The 17421-nt window shown below is 41.1% G+C and overlaps 2 protein-coding genes across 2 annotated transcripts; both read left to right on the forward strand.

Annotated features, from left to right (window-relative positions):
• The first annotated feature begins 956 nt into the window (after positions 1 to 956).
• LOC139107878 (uncharacterized) lies at positions 957 to 11305 on the forward strand. The gene is made up of 4 exons (XM_070665748.1): positions 957 to 5309; positions 5802 to 5988; positions 7362 to 7524; positions 7967 to 11305. Exons 1-4 carry the CDS (start codon positions 5154 to 5156, stop codon positions 8118 to 8120), a joined length of 660 nt encoding a protein of 219 aa, XP_070521849.1. The 5' UTR covers positions 957 to 5153; the 3' UTR covers positions 8121 to 11305.
• A 197-nt stretch (positions 11306 to 11502) lies between these two features.
• LOC139107879 (uncharacterized) lies at positions 11503 to 15705 on the forward strand. Its single transcript, XM_070665749.1, has 3 exons — positions 11503 to 12200; positions 14359 to 14654; positions 15381 to 15705. The coding sequence occupies exons 1-3, from the start codon at positions 11985 to 11987 to the stop codon at positions 15535 to 15537; spliced, it is 669 nt and encodes a 222-aa protein (XP_070521850.1). The 5' UTR covers positions 11503 to 11984; the 3' UTR covers positions 15538 to 15705.
• Positions 15706 to 17421: the final 1716 nt, after the last annotated feature.

Raw genomic sequence — 17421 nt, forward strand, 5'->3', positions numbered from 1 at the left:
CATTTTCGACGTAAATTACACGACACATTCCTACGTGGAATGCTAGAATCGGCGCGATGGGGGCGTTTCGGCTCGGGCAAAACCTGCCTGCGATATGCGCTGCCTGCGAATCCGTTCAACAAAGGACAACGGGCTCCTGTGGGAGCTGTTACGCGTGCTTCCCGACGCCGTCGACGGCCCGCGAGGAATACGAAATCTTGCTCGAATTGGTGAAAGAGCCCTACGTCGCCGAGAAGATCGGTAGAAATACACGCGGGAACGCCGAGAGATCCGCGCACCTTTATCCAGGGAATATAGACGCAATCCCCCTCGATCATTTTATCAGTCCGATCCGAATGGTTATTTTAGTGAGTTTTGCCAACTTTTTGCATTTTTTTCCATCTATTGTTTCGATTACTCAATCGATTCGTAACGTCGTTAAAAAATAATTTACAGTTCGACAATTATAATTGACATTATAAAATTATAGAAGGGTTTCAATTTTAATTCGTAGAATTTTGATTTTAAATTATTACAAGAAGATCGATCGTTGATTTTCATTTATCTCCCTTATTATTTTTAAAAATAATTTTTCTCGATTAATATTTACGAATTTTGATCTTTATAATTTCTCTTTTAGTTTAATATATTTAAAGACTCGCGGAGTATATGAATGTGAGAAGAAAATGCGAGGAGCTTCACGTCGCGAATACTTATGTAGGAACCACGCGTTAAAAACTCCGTGGTGCGGTTGAGAGCGCATTCGTTGCCTCCGCTCCTTTCGAATGTGCTGACATAATGCGAATAAAATCCAGCTAGTACGAGTCTCTTTGGATCGCTATTGTCCGACGAAGAGGACCCCCGCGAGCCTATGAACGCGTCCTTCGCAAAAACGCGCAGCCGTTCTCTTGCATAATTTATAAGGGAAACTTCGTAAAGGGTACAGCGCGAAATTGCCAAGTAAAATGACGACGTCCACCTGTCCACCTTTCGCGATCGCTTTGCAAAGTTTTTCCGCTGCCAGGGGTCCGTCGACGCGGCCGGGTCTCTCGTTAAAACCACAATTTTCCACGAAACTTTCTTTACAATGCTCCAGACCGCGTCCCCTTTTTTTCACTAGGTCAACGCAAAAAAAGAAAAGAAAAAAAAAGGAGAGGGCGATTCACTTTTTCGACGAATGAAGACAGCCAGCGCGTTAGTTTCCGATGCAGCGTTTTATGGGCTTTTCTCTCTTCGTCGATTGCATATAGGCGGCTCATAAATTATGCAGAATTAATGCCTCAATGAAATTTTCTACAATTCTTAAGGGAGCGGGCAAGTTTCGAGTCGAGCCGGGGCGTTCGACGTTCCCTTTATGAATTAAACATTTGCATTACCTTCGATAAGGCTAAAAACAAATGTCGCGCGCGCGGAGGCCGCCGCATGCTTACGATTTATTAAATACCGCCAGCTTTTTTTAGCACTTGTCTGCTCTCTCTGCTCTCTTGCTAGCCAATTCATGCATTATAAAGTAAAATCTAGCAAAAGTGGTGCAACTTGACTTCTCCAGGAATATTGATTTCTCGAAATGTAGCAGAGGAATAAATGCATAAAGTAGAAGTGGTAATTTTGTAGACATAGAGTTTCTTTAACGCCACGATCACACACGGCATATAAATTAGTACGGTACATTTTAATGAGGCAAGGTAAACCGGAAACGCTTTTTCCTAAAATCATCTTGAATTCCAAGCGGAATAATAATAAATAAAAATCCGCAATATCTTTTTGCTTAATTATAAACTTAGCCCCGAGAAATATTTCGTAATAAATACATTTCGAAAATCGACGCGTGAACTCGATGGGAAAGTTTCTATTTTTTTTTTTTTTTTAACTATTGCTCTTCAAAAGTAATCCTCAGAGTTAATTTTGACATTATTTTTGACGCGATGAGCGACGGAGTTGTTTAAACCGACCATTTTCCGGCAACAGAGATGTCACGGGATAAAAGTACGGGTGCTGTAATCTCCGGGAGATGACCGCAGAGTCTGTAGAGAGTTGTAATTTTAATAGCGCAACTTTGATAACGTTGCGCGCGGGCATGCACGGATGGTGGAAGGGTTCGGAAAGGGATCGCGCAAAGAGAATCGAAATTGCGACGTCTGTCGGCCTCTCTTCCGCAAGCAGACATACATACGAGTCCGTGAAAAATTGATGCGCTGCAGATGGGACGTTACGAGCCACTTTTTGGATTGATATTTGTGTTAAATATCTCGGCAGCTCTATTTTTTTTTTTTTTTTTTTTTTTTTAATAATCTATGTACCGGTTGATGCAGGCTTTAAAATTCTGTTAATTGCGGTTAATTTAAGTATTTAAAAAATAACTTGGAAAAAATAAAAAAAGACGAAGTGACGAAGAGTTTAATATTATTAGATGGCCGCAATTAAAAGAGAAAACAAATTGCGATATCTCTTGGAAATTTCCAAATGCTATAAATTTTAGGAAAAGGTTTCTTTGTAATTGCTAAAGGTAATGCAATCTTTTTCCGAAGGTGCTTACCAATGTGCGATGCCTCTTTCATAAAGAGTTTGTTCAGGAAAGTTTACTTTAAGTTTTGCTCTCGAAAACCACCGCCGCTTAAAACCTCAACTCGCGTTTCGTTTACGTTTGAGGCGTCGGGAATATCCCGTTGTATTGGGAAAAGATAAATGATTCTCGCAGTAGAGCTCGCGTCGCTGGAAACGTTTCAAGCTGGAAAAAGTTTCAATCGTTTTTCTTACCATTCGTTTTCTTTCATTCGGCGCGACGAGGAGAGTATTTACCAAGCGAGTTTCCTTCCTTCTTGCGATTATGGGATTTTATGTGATTGCTTATGAAATATTAGACATTGTCCGCTCTCGATGCGTTTGGTGCATTCGGAATAAGAAATAAGCTCCGCTGTAAATGAATCTTGTCTATGCTAAGAGCAAACGGTTCGATTGAGTTTTCTTTTCCCGTTGTCAAAAAGAAAAGAAAAAGTTTCTTAGTGAAAAAATTATATATCTTTTTTTTTTATTTGCAGGGACAATCTCTAATTCGAGATTATAAATTTATTTACGACCTCGCGAATAACAGTTTAATTATATTGATTGATTCAAAATGAAAGATTAAAATAGCATTGTATTAAAATGAGGAGCGCGGGAAAGATCCGGAAGCGCGAGCCGGGGCGCTCGAATCCATGAGATAGGAAAAATAAGCGCGGATAATCCCCGTCAACATCGTTTGCCGTGGTTATGGAATCGAGCCTTACTTTACCTTCACCATTATGAGATTTTCTGACGTCAGCTATCTGCCGTCTGTGAAACGCGCGGCATTAAACTACCCGCTTCCCGGGCACAGAAGCCGGAAGAATTGTAACAGCCTTCCGTGGCGAACTCGTCGGGCTTGCACGCTGAGTTTTTCGATAATCACCTTTCATAACCACGTTTTTTTTTCTTTTTTTTTCTTTTCTTTCTTTCTCTCTCACAACCTTTTTTCTACCTTGGGATATCATCCCGCTGCCGTGTTCCGGCGGGCTGGTACCAATCGTTACGATCAACTTGAGTAGGAAAATACGCGAGAAAAATATCTCCCACTTACGTCCTATATATTTCTTCATTCTATTACTCGGAATAGTTTCGTAATGCGAGGGAAAACGAGCCAGCGGGCGTCGTGCACGCCGAGGTTATCGCCGCCACCCCGCGTGGCGCAACGCTTTTCGCGTTTTCTTCTCGATTCATTCGTTCGGGTGCACTTGATGCCAGGCAGAGCGTAGACTGTTATTGATAACGGGCATTTTTAATATCGAGCGGCAAAGGCGCGTTGTCGGCCACTTGTTATTACTAGCCGCTTCGATATTAACGATAGAGCGATTCGTCGGACTCTGCGATCTCTCGCGGGGACGCGGGCGGGATGACGCTTCGAAAGTGGGTCGACGAGCGCAGCTTTTTAAATACCAGGGCTTTTCACGATCTCGAGCAACTTTAATCTCGAGCATTTTTCAATACCTATCTATCGACAGAAAATTTATATTCAAATATGTCGTTCGTATAATCACAGAGACCGCGCGAGAGAGTCGTTGTCAAGCGTAAACTCGGACTTCGTGTAATACACGTCGCATTTACGCGTCACGTGACTGAATATTACGGCATATTTGTGCAGGAATTAGCACGAATTTATGCTTCTCCGTCAATGTTCTATCGCTCGTGCCTTTTTTTTTTTTTTCTTTGATCACGCGTTATTAAAAGAATCGCGCAGTTTCGATTAGGGTTTTTATTTTCCCATACATCGTACTAAGTTCGATTACAAACTAGATTATCGAAGACTATGTATTTGGAGTGTAAATCGCGTATGTTTACTTTTGGACGCTCATAAATTTCTCGCGCAAACATCACCGATGATTAAATTCATATATCTCTTCTCTGTCTATGAATAATGCAATATATTCGTACGGCAATTAATTATAACAAAACTTACGCGCGCGTTTCAACCTTGCTGTTATCCAGTTCTTTAAATCTATAAGAAGATTTTCCACTGCGGCGCATTCCACGTTGATTCGTGTTAATCGTGAGAATCCACATCTGAAGCGAGCTGTACGCGCAAATTTATTGAGTTGTTAGTAATCAAAATCCTTTCAGAGCGCGATTACGTTGGTGATATTAATTATTAGATTAACAGTAGCGTCGAATAACCGCGACGAGATAACGCCGCTGTGCTCAAAATTCATTGTCATATGTAACATACGCACAATAGGAAAGAGAAACGGGCAAACGAGAGGAAGGTGAGGAGTAAAGGAAATAAAGCTTTTTGCGTAAGCAATTAATTACGAATTAAAACTTAAATGCTTTCCATATTTAGAGAAATATTAATAAAGCCGTGAATGAAAAAAAAAAAAAATATGAACGTAAACATTTTTTTACACGTTCGAATCTTTAAATACACTTTGGTGTAACTCTTTTATCAATTAATTATTTAATTAATTTCTCACGCGCGTGTCTGCAAAAGGGTGCTCGGTTGTGTCGTCGATTATAAACCTCACAAAGTCAAAAGCGGCTTCCGTTCATTATCCGCTTAACTCGCGGTGGCCGACTAATCAGCGCTATTAATTGCGATAATTGACGCGTTCGACCGCCTCAAGCGAAGCGACGGTAAATCGTCAGTCCCGACGGGGTGTTTAAGAATGCGAATCTCTCGTATGTTCTCGCTAGCCGTCCTATGTGTCTACCTCCGTGATATTTATGCCGCCACTTTATCTCAAACTAGCGGCTGGTTCGCGCGCGATAAGAGATACCTGGTGTATCCGCCGCCTAGAGACTATACTCCGACGAAAGTTCAGGTATAGGTATATACACATAAGTTCGCCAAAAGTGTTTCCGGAACGAAACGAGACGCTGCGTGAAATATCGCGATTAAATTGACACTTCGACGGGGCTGCTAATTAAATATAAAAAAAAAAGAAAATTAAATAATAAATCAAAGAACATTCTATTTCTTCATATATATCTTTCCGTAAGTTCGTTTAACTTTAATGTTAAATAAAAGGTAAATAAAAATCGGCTCGTTGTCGCGTGATTCGGATCGCGTTTTGTACAATCCCGACGGCGGCCGACACGTTTGATGGAGGATTCGCGATATCGCCGGCTATTCGAATCACAGAATTTCGGGACATCCATTTTCCGATCTAATTTCGTGTGGTTGAACCTCGATCGCTGCCGGCACTGAAGGGCGGAATAGGCAGAGAGAGGGTTTAGGGGGGAGACGGGGTGATTCGATCTCTGGTTGTGGCAAACGATCGATGACACCTTCCTATATTTGAAAACCGTTCCAGTTAATCCTCGGCCTCGGTTTACCCATGGAAGTTGACGTCAGCATGATTATCGGCTACGTGATGAAATTTAATTACGCCCTACCCTATAACGCCTCGTACTTGACGGATCCATACGTCCGCTATGACAGATCGATCAACCGCCGTGTCGAGTCCGATGGAAATGACGCCTCCTCGCTGAATACGAAAGGTATCATGTTCTTTACTTGCCCGGTATGCGAGTTTAATTGAAGCTATTGTCCGTTCGAAAGACCCTTCCGCATTGACGCGCATCAAGAGTAAAATAATCGAATCATTTATCCACATCGTTTAATCCGCAACATTAGTCTGTATTAATTTTGTATGAATTAATCGTAGTTATTGTGGTAGCATTTCCATTTAGGAAGCTCTTCACGCATAATGAAATAATATCCCAAATCACTGGAAGACCAAATTATTGGATGCAACGTTAATCTAAATGCTTCCGTCGTAGTATATTTCTCCGTTTCAAAAAATCGATGAACTATTTATCGTGCCGCACAAATTTTAATTCTTATATTAAAATTTTATATCTTTATATGTCGATTATTTTATATTGATGTGTTTTCATAAAAGATTATTATATACATATTTATATACACCTGAGAATCGGAAGAAAATCAGCTCAGTACTATCGATCGTGTTATCGTGATTGTCTACACGAACCTTTGAATCAAAATGAAACTATCTGCGCGGCGCACGTAAAATACGAATGTGCATCTAATTGAACGGAAAGATAAAGTTTATATCGAAAGGATCAGTCACGGTTTCGCGAAAAACCTCGGCGAGTAAAAAGCTACCGGGCGGAAAGGAGGAACCTTGTAAATTTCACGTACCTCTGGCTCTCATCGGGTGTCGCGTCGATACGTTCGAAAGGAACGGCGTAAAGTAAAGACGGTAGACAGGGAAAAGAAAAATGTGAGATATTACATAACAGACAGCGTTGACAAGATGCATCGAGAGGATCTCGAGTGGAATCTCGCCCTCTCGAAATCCGACGAGTGTACTCGGGATTTGAAGAGCAAAGACTTAATGTCGAGTTAAGGCGAGGATCCTTTTGCTTTGCATGGTAATAAGCCTACTTTTGTTGCGAGACTCGTGCGTTTATCTCCCGGCAACAATGGACGTTAATTCAGCTCCTTTATCGAAAAAACTCTTTTCATTCACTTTGATCTTGTTAATCCGATCTAATGTACCCTAGATCCTTCCTTATTTTCTTTTTTTTTCTTTTTTTTTTTTGCTTTATCTCGTCTACGGTGTGCAGGACTCGTAACGATTTAACGTTTGATCTTTAGATATTTAACGATCCTTAACGATACTTTCCAAGATATTAATTAGAATTAACGAAAAAAATATAATAACGATTTAGAAAGAATAATATTACTCTCTATGCAGTTTTAATAATCTCGGAATAAGATTGTTGCGAGATAAAATGTTTAGTGATAGTGTTTCAATTTCGTAAAATAATTGTAATATATTAATTTACAATATCTTTACCACGCGTTTAATCTAATATATTTTTATTAATTATTTTTCGACGTTAAGCAAGCTTGATGTCCAGATGGGAGTATTACGAAATCTTTGAGTCGATTTTCGAGTCGACGCGTTCGGGAAAAGCCTGCCTTTTGAAAACCATTTGCGAAGCCGCGGCGGTGCCTTTTAAACGGAGCCCTACTCTGACTGCGCAGCTCGCCCATATTTTCTTCACGTAAGCGTTAATCCAGCAGGTAGTCTCTTAGAATAATCTTTAACTAAGCCTGGAATAGCGCGCTCTTCGCGATTAAGGAACTATTACGTTTACCGTACCATTGTTGCGGCTTAGAAACTTGAATAGTCCGCGTTACATGTACGACTGTATTATGCATCGTATTTAAGCTCAAGCATACGGCACTTAATAAGATATTTATTCGGAACGAGTAAGATAATTATATATACGTTTAAAATATTATTTACATTATATTAATTGTAGAGTTTTATTTTATTGAACAACAGGTGCAACGATCACGTCTTGCTATCGTTATATTTTGCATGATGTTTAAATTTTTTTTTTCCTATTTTTTTTTCTTTTCTTTTTCGTGAGAAATAAAAAATTTGTTTTAAAGTCGTAGTTGATTTTGTAAGATTAATTTAATACTAAATGAATATTTCAGGCCTTCCACTACATCCGAGCCATTTAAAAGCGTTTTCGATCAAGAGTATCGCGCCGCTGAAATCGCAGGTCGACAAGACTCCAACAGCTGCGACAATTTATTTTCCGAGTGCGCGGAAAGCCTCTTAGACTATTTTACCGAGATATTAGAATAACTATATTGTCATCGAGAGCTTCTTATTTTAGTTCTTAGTTACGTCTGTACGTTTAATCAAGGTTGTTAAATAGGATTTGTAAGTCGTGCAAGGATATATTTTTTTTTTTCTTTCACGTCAGATAGGCAGATTTCGCAATTGCAGAGGAAAGACATTATTCACCGCAGTGTTTCAAACGATATATGCATATAATTTTATGCTTACGATATATTTAATAATTATTAATTAGTAAAATAAGATAATTTTATAGTGTATCTATAACTTTAAAAAATCAAAATTAATATATATCTTAATAAATAATTTAAACTACGTTGATAAATAACTACGTAACTCTGGAATGCCTTAACTTAATTTCTAGATGTTTAAGGTTAAAAGAACTCTGTTACAATGGATAAGAAATCGCCGAAAAAGAGAGATTTTAAAACACAAACAAAACGTACTTTTTAATAACAGCTCCGTTAGATTGCGTCGTGATTAGTGGCCAGTCTTCTCGACCTCTATAAATTCCGAGCAGACTATTTTCTCTTCCCATGCACCTGTTGTCGAACGAGAGTATTGGCAATAACATCCGATAACTGCGTCACGTTCAGTCGCAAGCAGCGCGTCCTTCATCTTCCTTGGTTCCATGTGCTTCCCCTCGCCATTTCCTACGTCCATTTACTTCCGTTTCCGCCCATTGTTCTGTTCTTTAATATTTGTAATATCAGGTCCGACACGACGGGGCACGTAATTTACGAGCTCAGAAAAAGGAATCTTGCATGCTCTCGATATAAATGTGTAGTAATTTCTCAAAATGAAACTAGAAGGATGGCGAACTTTTTTATAACGCGACCGAATTATTTTTAAACAATCAAAAATTGAGTTGGCACAAAATAATTCTGTTTAATTCTCAGGTCTACTCACGATTGAAACAAGGGGAGGAAAAAAAAAATTGAACGACTCTCATGGAACTTTAACAAGGTCTGACAAAAATTCAAGGTTATGGATACTTTGCGACGTAGAAGATACTGCTATAAAATCGTTGACGAGAGCTCTCGCAACGTTTCACACATTCGCGAATCTATTTTATACTATCATTTACGGTACGCGAATATACATTTTTTACCAAGTGGTCTTCAAACCCATCGTCCGATACCTGAATTTATGAAACACGATGATACCTTTTTATGTAACATTTTTTTTACATCAATTGTTTTACAGTTTGCGAAGAGCTTTTTATTTTTGATTGCTACTACTAAACGAAAAAAAAATTCTTGCAGCTAAAAAAAAATTTTTTTCAAAGGGAAAATTTCCTATTTAGAGAATATCCTGTCCGGACAAACATAAGAAACGTATCATTTATTTCTCGATTTGTCTGAGGATTATTTAAAAATTATCGATAACACTGCCGAAATATTTTAATATAATTTACAAACGACAGTATAAGTCGTCGCTATCAGACTGCATTAAATTTGAAGACTTTATTGTGATGAAATGTTGAAGACTAAACTGGAAGTTTTTATTTTAATTTCCGGGTATTTTATCATTTGTTTCAAGCCACTTCTAAGGTGCTGGCCAATGGAAAGTATTTTTTTTTTTTTTTTAATTTTTATTTCAAGCAGCACGTACAACCTATCGTGGAAAATGAATCCTGCGATACCGCCATTGTTGACCAGCGTGATAAACTGACCCTGCATACGTCTTCTTTTGTTTTAGAAATACCCCGCGCGCTGTTACGTAACCATTTATTTTTAGTTCACCGCCGATTTTGTGCATTGTATCCCGCAATCCAACCTTTCCCAATATAAAGAGAAATGATCGGAGCCGCGGAAATGTTTCCTGCTTCTCTGTCAAGGATACACTTTACTGAAATCCCGTTCTTTAACCGAGACGGTCCCGCGATGTAATTTAATGCTGCATTATACAGTTTATATTTTATTTTATTTTATTTCCATAACACGTACGATATTCGTGCAACGATGATATGTAGACGTGAGGTATGCGAGTCAGATTTTCTTACGCAGGATTTTATCCGCGCTGACCACCGACGAAGGTCAGGAAACGTTTTCTCGAAGAAATCTTTTTTTTTTTAATTTTTTATTCGTTGCGCTTGCTTTCGGTTGCATTTTCGTATTCTTTACAAGACGCCGTAGACGAATGCTTAGCCAACCGTGGACGAGTACACGTTTCGTATTCGAACGCAGATCCGACGGTGATTTTGTGTACGTAACGAGAGTGGATTCCGCGGAGAGATCGCGTGGCTGCCGTGACTCAATTTAGCGTCATGATTTTGCGCTGGCTTACAAAGATATTCCCATGATGTTAGAAGATTACGGGTATACGAGCGAGCACGGAAATCCTTTGGCGACAAAACGAAACCTCGGCCTTCCTTTTTTTGTTAACTTTTGGTCATTTTTCTCCGCGAACGGACCGAACGATCGGCCGTCCCGCCCTCGCACAAATTTTCGCTAAGATTTTATTACGTTACCGGACCATCCGTTCAAAGGTCTGCTAGATATCCGCTGCCAGCCGCCGTCGATCATGAGGCCGAGAGTCAGAAACGCGAACGATTCTTCGTAACTTACGGCCGTAGGAGAAAAAGCAAAATTTATGTCCGCAAGGAATAAAAACGTTTACTTTTAATAATTACTGATTTTGACGTAAAATCTCTGCCGTCGTCAACGGGGAAAAGTATATATTTTATTTTTATTTCACTATTTTACCTCGCGTTGAAGTTGATTTATTTGAAATACACGAAATATGCACAATACAGGCAAGTCTCTCTGCTGCTTTTTCTCTTGGCTGGCACGACCGAGAAGAGAGTTTACCTTTGACCTTTTTATTCCATTGCAGACAACCTTTGGAAGTCATTTTGAAAGAGGCCAACGTTGTTGCTATTCCGCGGAATACAGTTTTCCGACCGAGTCGTACGTACGACTAAAGACACCATACGAAAAAGCTAAAGCCAGACTTAAAGAGGAAGATATTACCATTTTACGTTCTTTTCTTCCTTTTACTTTCTTTTCATCATGCTAGTTTGACTTAGGTTTAAACCGGAAATTTTTCGCTTTTATAAGGAAAATTTTTTTGCCCGTAAATGTCATTAACATTATTCCGATTAATTAATTTTTAGGACAACATTACGATGCCATTGTAACGAAAACAGCGTACGGAATGCGGTTCTTTCGGTTCACCGACGCGGTATAGATTTTTGCATGATACGCAAGAGGTCACCGAACTCATCTTGGCACTTGGCGACTCGCGATTTGTGAAACTGGCGTGAATTTTTCGGAGGAGGGAACAATCTTTTTGTCTTTGCGTTGTAAAGGAAAATGTATTGACTCCTGGAGTGTGCGTTAATTATGAAAAAAAAAAAATTAAAAAAAAAACTAAGAGACGTAAATTTAAAGAACGAATTCTCGAGATTTCCGATCTCGCAATACCTACATGTTACAGAGGTGCAAAGAAGTCCCGTCGTAACTTTCAGCAGTCGCGCAGCGGGGCGGCGCGGCTCGCAAACTTAACTTATTAACGGAGACGTGTTACACGCGATTTCGTGATCCCGGTGTTGTATAATCGCACCGTCGCGCGCTGATTACAAATATTTGTCCGAGCCGCGTCCGGATGCGATACGAGACGCGATTACGAGACCGTAGATCGTTATGCACGCGTTGTCAGCGGGAATTGCTTCTCGCCGTATCGCGTAAACGACGTTATATACGAACGGGCTCGAATCCACGAAACCTCGTAGCTGGCAATTCGCCGGCAACTCCCGGGGAACCGGCGCAAACATTTGCGTTGGGGGTTGTTTAACGGTCCTCGCGACACACAAACGAAAGCGACGCCCCGCCAAACCAATCCAGTCTTCGCTGCCTTCGGAGTTCGATGTCGCTTAATCGGACGCCGGGGAATCCCACGTGTTACGTCGCGACCGCACTTCAGAAAATGATCAAATCGACTGTTCTTGCTCTACTCCTGTTCTCTCAATCGATCAACATCGGTAGATGCCTGCGGGCGAACGGCACTCACGAAATCTCGGAGGTAGCGCGGCAATACAGGCCGAGGAGGAGCCTCACGTTTCCCGATCCGTCTATGCTTTTGGTATGTAGTTGATTGATCGACGAAATTGCGCTTGGTCGCCCACTGAATTTGACATGCTAATTGTTGATTGCGTTAGCGAGAATTGTACTAGACGGATTCGTCGAGTTTCGCGAGTAAAAGTTTAAAATTTCAACTTTGCGCGCCTGGTAGCTTGATTATAATTTTTATTTTATTTCTTTTTCCTCATTTATCTGTCCAATTAGTCCTCAGCTTTATACATCGATACTCATTTAATTACACGTCTGTTACGTTTTATCGCCTTTCGCTTGCTCAGCTCAATAATTTATTTTTTTTAATCGCGGAACTTATCATTAAAATAAGGAAAAAAAAATAATAATGAGATTATATTACGCAACACTAAAAATTATTTGTATTGAACGACAATTTATTTCAACAGATCGCGAGCGCTGTTTCCGTAATTCGTATAATTAAAGCTACCGTCAGGACCGTGCGTGTCCGGGAATGAATGTACACGGCCGTTTTCGTGCCCGTGCCATCCTTCGTCACGTTCGTCCAATTTTCCGAGCAACGTGTTTCCCGCAAACACCACAACGGTATCCAAAATTTCCGGACCTTTTGAACGGGCGAGAGAATGAGGGTGAACGTTGTAAAGAAAATCGGCCAGCGCGAGTCTCACGACGGGCGCGTATTTTCGGTATTCTTTTTTTTTTTTTTTTTTTTTTTTTTTTTGATGATACGGGTAATTATTTGCCTCGTGCGCGTTGACGTCGACGGAGAATTATTAGACGGCAGTGCCGATACTTCGGTGCATACAACGCAGCCGATCTTTCGTGGTCCATTCAATTTCCATGACAGCTGACGCTCGGTTGGGACGAGAGGGAAGGATTTGCGAGGATACGGGGCCGCACATATGTACGGGATGTTGCCGGCCGTATGAATTTCGATAAAACCGCGAGAATTTTCACGGAGAATCGTACCACGGCGCGACGGCGCGTCTGGAAAAGACAGTTTAACGAGATTTAACTCGGGCCTCGTACATCGAATCTGTGTTAGAAGCAGGTTTCTTTTTTATTTTATTATTTTTTTTTTTTCTTTTACACACGTGTCGCTAAAACCGTCGGCGAACAAAATCGATACATTCCATGAGATAGTGATAGACTCTTGGTTAGTCCTGCGGTGTACAAATGGAAGGCGACATATTTTTTTTTTTTTTTTTTTTTTTTTTTTATGTTGAATGAAGGCGCAGGTGGATCGAAGATTTAAGTCGCGATATAGGATTTAAAAAACATTAACATTTTAAGCTTCGACGCGGCATGCGAATGTTTATTTTTTCGCGTTATTGTTAAAAGCGAAGAATGCTGTGTTTGTCCGAGATTAACGAGTTTTTACCGTCAGCTCTCATTAAAGCATATTTATTTAGCAAGCGCACGAGAGAAAAGCAGTCCATGAATAAATTTTGTTTAATCCATGAGGAAATTTTGATTTGCGAATAATAATTAAGGTTTGCAAGAATTTTAATTGTCATATTAGTTCTATGATTAACGTCTTGTCGGGAATCACGTTCATGCAATGCGCTCGCAATCAATTATTTGCGCGTAATGTCGAGCTCGGGCGCGCATTGTTTGTCTCGAGAAGAAAAAAGGAGGAACAAAAAAACAAAGCAAAAATTCATAATTGCACGTTGGTATCTTTTTTTTCTTTTTTTTCTTTGGCGTGCATTTTCCACTTCTTTCTTTCAGGCATATGGGCGTAAGGGCGTACCTAATACTCTCTGTAACGTAACGATCCTATGCGGAAATTTGCGGTTTTATCGGAAATTCATACGAGGGGGCGGTCCGCGCGAGTCCAGGCACGGAAATTGGATGAACTTCGTACGATTCACGGAATTTGGAATCCACGACGAGTGGCCGTGGACCATCGCGATCCATCCTCATTGTATATACAATGCCGCGTATCTCTATACACCGCCGGTGAGAATAATTAACGCGCGCGTCATTCTCGCGTCGCGGTCACGACAATCAGCGGGCTAAACGGAACGATGATCGGCATTATCTAATGGGCGCTTGGATTCAATACGTAACTTAATTTTCCGAATATATGTATGTGCGGATAATGAGGAAGTTTATAGAGTTAATTTCGCGATCCGATTGGGGCGTCGTTGTATTTTTCACTTGAACGTAGCTTCCTGCTTTCGCAGCTGATCTTCGGCCTGGGCACTCCGCTGCAGCTGGATCGCGAGAGCGTAATCGTGGGCGTGTTTGCGAAAATGTGGTACGCTATGCCGAGCAACGCCACGGATTTCACGGAGCCGGGAGTGTATTACACGAGAGGTAGCCGGAGCAGGTGGAGCTTTTACAAGATGTTCGAAAAGGTGGCGGCCATGTACGGCTTTGGCGGTAAAGAGTGCCTGCTCAGGGCCATTTGCGAAGTCGCCTACGTCCCATTCGACGTACATCACGGTTTGCTAGGCCAATTGGTGCAGACGTTTCTTAGGTAAATGAACATCCCCCCTTTACTTTTGAAATAATTAATACGCTTGAATGCCGCGCGCGTAAAATTAATTCTCTTTTTCTTAGATAGAAAATAGATTAAGCAGTAATAATTATATCGGCGTGTTGTAATTAAAGAAAAAAAAATTCTTTATTTCTTTTTTTTTTTTTTTTCTTTAAATTTTTTTTTGAAAGTATATTAATGTAGTCGTTTTATTTTTCTGATCGACAAACCATTTTATGGAGCTTCAATAACGTGATATTAACTACTCCGATCAGATATTTCACTGAAACTACGTCGTCCGCGATCCTCGTTCGAAGACACGCCATTAAAGTGTCCAGCGTGTTAATATTACGATGTATATTTCTCCGGGGGCCTTCGTTTATGTGAAAGAATATCTCCATTATCGATAAATTGTTCGAGGCAGGCGTCGGAAAAATCGATTAGCAGCGCCGGAATGAAACGTCGGGCACGCGTGCCGTCAATTACACGCGAATGTAATGTCTCGCTGCGGAAGCCGGTGACGGTATTTAATAAACACCACGTCAAGCGCCGGGATTTTTCGATAAACCGTATCCGCGGCTCGCCGATATTTTCATTTTGTTCCGCCGGGCGCCGTACCGCGAGGCGAAGCGTCGCGACGCTATGCACGCGGCCGTTATAATTTCTCACTGCGCGGCTGCCACACGCACGTACACGCACGTGTATGCGAGCACTATGGGATTCCAGGCCCTCCAGCACCCGGGAAGAGTACGACGAGTACGGGGATCGGGAATATCGGGCGGCTGAACGGCTGGGCGAGCAGGCGGAGGGCGCAGGCTGCCACGCCCTTTATCCGGAATGCCGTAGAAGTGTGCTCGACGTGTTTTCCACGTTGACCGCGTGACGAGATCGGATGGAAATCTTTCTCTCTATCTCTCTCTCGGTGGATGGGAAGCTACGTCAGAGGTACGGAAGGAAACCCGAGGGATCGCCCGAGATATCGGATTCGCCGACCGACGTCATTAAGACACCAGGACGGGAATTTCAGCGGCTCGATTTACACAGCGGCACGATTTTCGAAGCGCCCGCGCTTTACGGAGCATCCACTTCTTGAAACTTTCCCCGAAACCGACGCGACCTGGAATGTCCCTTTTTACATATACATGAGCGCAGCCAGCTGCGAGGTATTCCGCTTAAACAGCTCGCGGCTCCGGTTCGATTTGCGCGCGCACGAACGGAAGGCGCCCTGTACATTTGTCAATTACAAAATTGAATTCCGGCAGTATCACTTCTCGCGGCACGAAAGAGAGATTCCTTACGAATAATCCATCTCCGTTCCCAATGTTTCGTCGTTTCGTGATGCGAAGAGATCGCGAGAGCGCTTCTCTCGTTTTCCTTCTATTGGCATTCCTCTCTTTCCTGATTCGCGAGAGTTTCATCTTCCTAAAAGTGCGCGTAAGAAACACGGAGTTTCGGCGGGTGGAATGCCAGCGTTCGATATTAAAGAATCCCCGGCATTCGCAGAAAGGAGAATCGGCGGCTCCTCGCGAAGTTTATCGCGGTTTTTCCGTTACTTCGGAGCCTGCATTCCCGTATAATCAGCCGAAAGAAAAGCTCGCCGTAAGTTTTTCAAAGGGGCCGGCCATCGTGATTTCTTTACGTTCCTTCGGAGTTGCGTGGGAAGATTATTTACTTTGCTCGGCGCTTTTCTGTTTTTTTTTTTTTCGTCTTTTTTTTTCTTCTTCTAATTGCACGGAAATTAAACCGAGGAACAAAAGAACCGGAAGAAGAAGTAGCGAAAGTTTTCTAAATATACATGCATAATCATAGTGGAAAATGTTGGAGCTTGCGAAAGCACGCGTCTATCTTTTTTTTCTTACTAGTTTAAGTTAATTTGTACGAGTTGTTTAATTACTACACTATTACATGTACGTTATACATTTGCACGCGCACCCGTGTATATATACATACAACCCCCATAATAATGCAACCACATCCGCATCTATATGCGATGTGTGCGGTTGCCGGTTAATTATTAGATAATAGATAACAGACGTATTGCAGTTAATTATGAATAGATATTAGTTTGGCCAGAGCAAGCAAATTTAGCAATTTCTTTTGGACAACAATACTCGGTCGTGTTGACTTTCAAGATTGCGGAATATCTATAGAACGCTCTAATCGGTACCTTCGGATTACTCTGACGAAGAAAAGGATGTAAGTCTAAAAACTTAATTATCTATAAGAAACTTTATTACCTCGAAAGCTTATAAATCCTCAACCTCCTCTATTTTTCAGATAAAAAATATTAAAAAATTATTTTCACTTTTTTTTTTTACGAATTTTGTTGAAAAATAAAGGAGATATAAATTATATTGTATAATTACGTTTATTATGTTTATTTCTTTCTTACTATTGTCGAAGACAGTTTTAATCACGATGGATTTGCAGCGCTATCCTCTTATTTACATTTCAGGTGACATCGCCGCAATAAACCTCGGAACTTCCTTTCTTTACGTTAACGTCCCCTCTCGGGTTGTCCGGGATATTGCAATCAAGGAACCAAGTCCCAGGTTTGCGCGGTACATTGGAAAACCGCTTTAGCATTTTATAGCGCGAAACGATTTCTATCCTATAACGTTTTATTATGTCGCGCCGCGCGACCGCTCGCCACACTCTGAGAAGCTCATTTCCTTGGAGCACCGTAAACATGGCATTTTTACGCGCCGCTTTGCGCAGAAACGCTAAGCGAGTGCGTTTTTCTCGTGTACAAACCGCGAATTTGTTT

The sequence above is a fragment of the Cardiocondyla obscurior genome, linkage group LG14, assembly GCF_019399895.1.
Source record: "Cardiocondyla obscurior isolate alpha-2009 linkage group LG14, Cobs3.1, whole genome shotgun sequence".
Classification (NCBI taxonomy): Eukaryota; Metazoa; Arthropoda; class Insecta; order Hymenoptera; family Formicidae; genus Cardiocondyla; species Cardiocondyla obscurior.

Coding starts and splice junctions, on each gene's coding strand:
- LOC139107878 (XM_070665748.1), top strand. CDS start 5,154: ATGCGAATCTCTCGTATGTTCTCGCTAGCCGTCCTATGTGTCTACCTC. Junction 5,310..5,801: donor ATACTCCGACGAAAGTTCAG/GTATAGGTATAT, acceptor AAACCGTTCCAG/TTAATCCTCGGCCTCGGTTT. Junction 7,525..7,966: donor CTCGCCCATATTTTCTTCAC/GTAAGCGTTAAT, acceptor TGAATATTTCAG/GCCTTCCACTACATCCGAGC.
- LOC139107879 (XM_070665749.1), top strand. CDS start 11,985: ATGTCGCTTAATCGGACGCCGGGGAATCCCACGTGTTACGTCGCGACC. Junction 12,201..14,358: donor CCGATCCGTCTATGCTTTTG/GTATGTAGTTGA, acceptor CTGCTTTCGCAG/CTGATCTTCGGCCTGGGCAC. Junction 14,655..15,380: donor TTGGTGCAGACGTTTCTTAG/GTAAATGAACAT, acceptor ATGGGATTCCAG/GCCCTCCAGCACCCGGGAAG.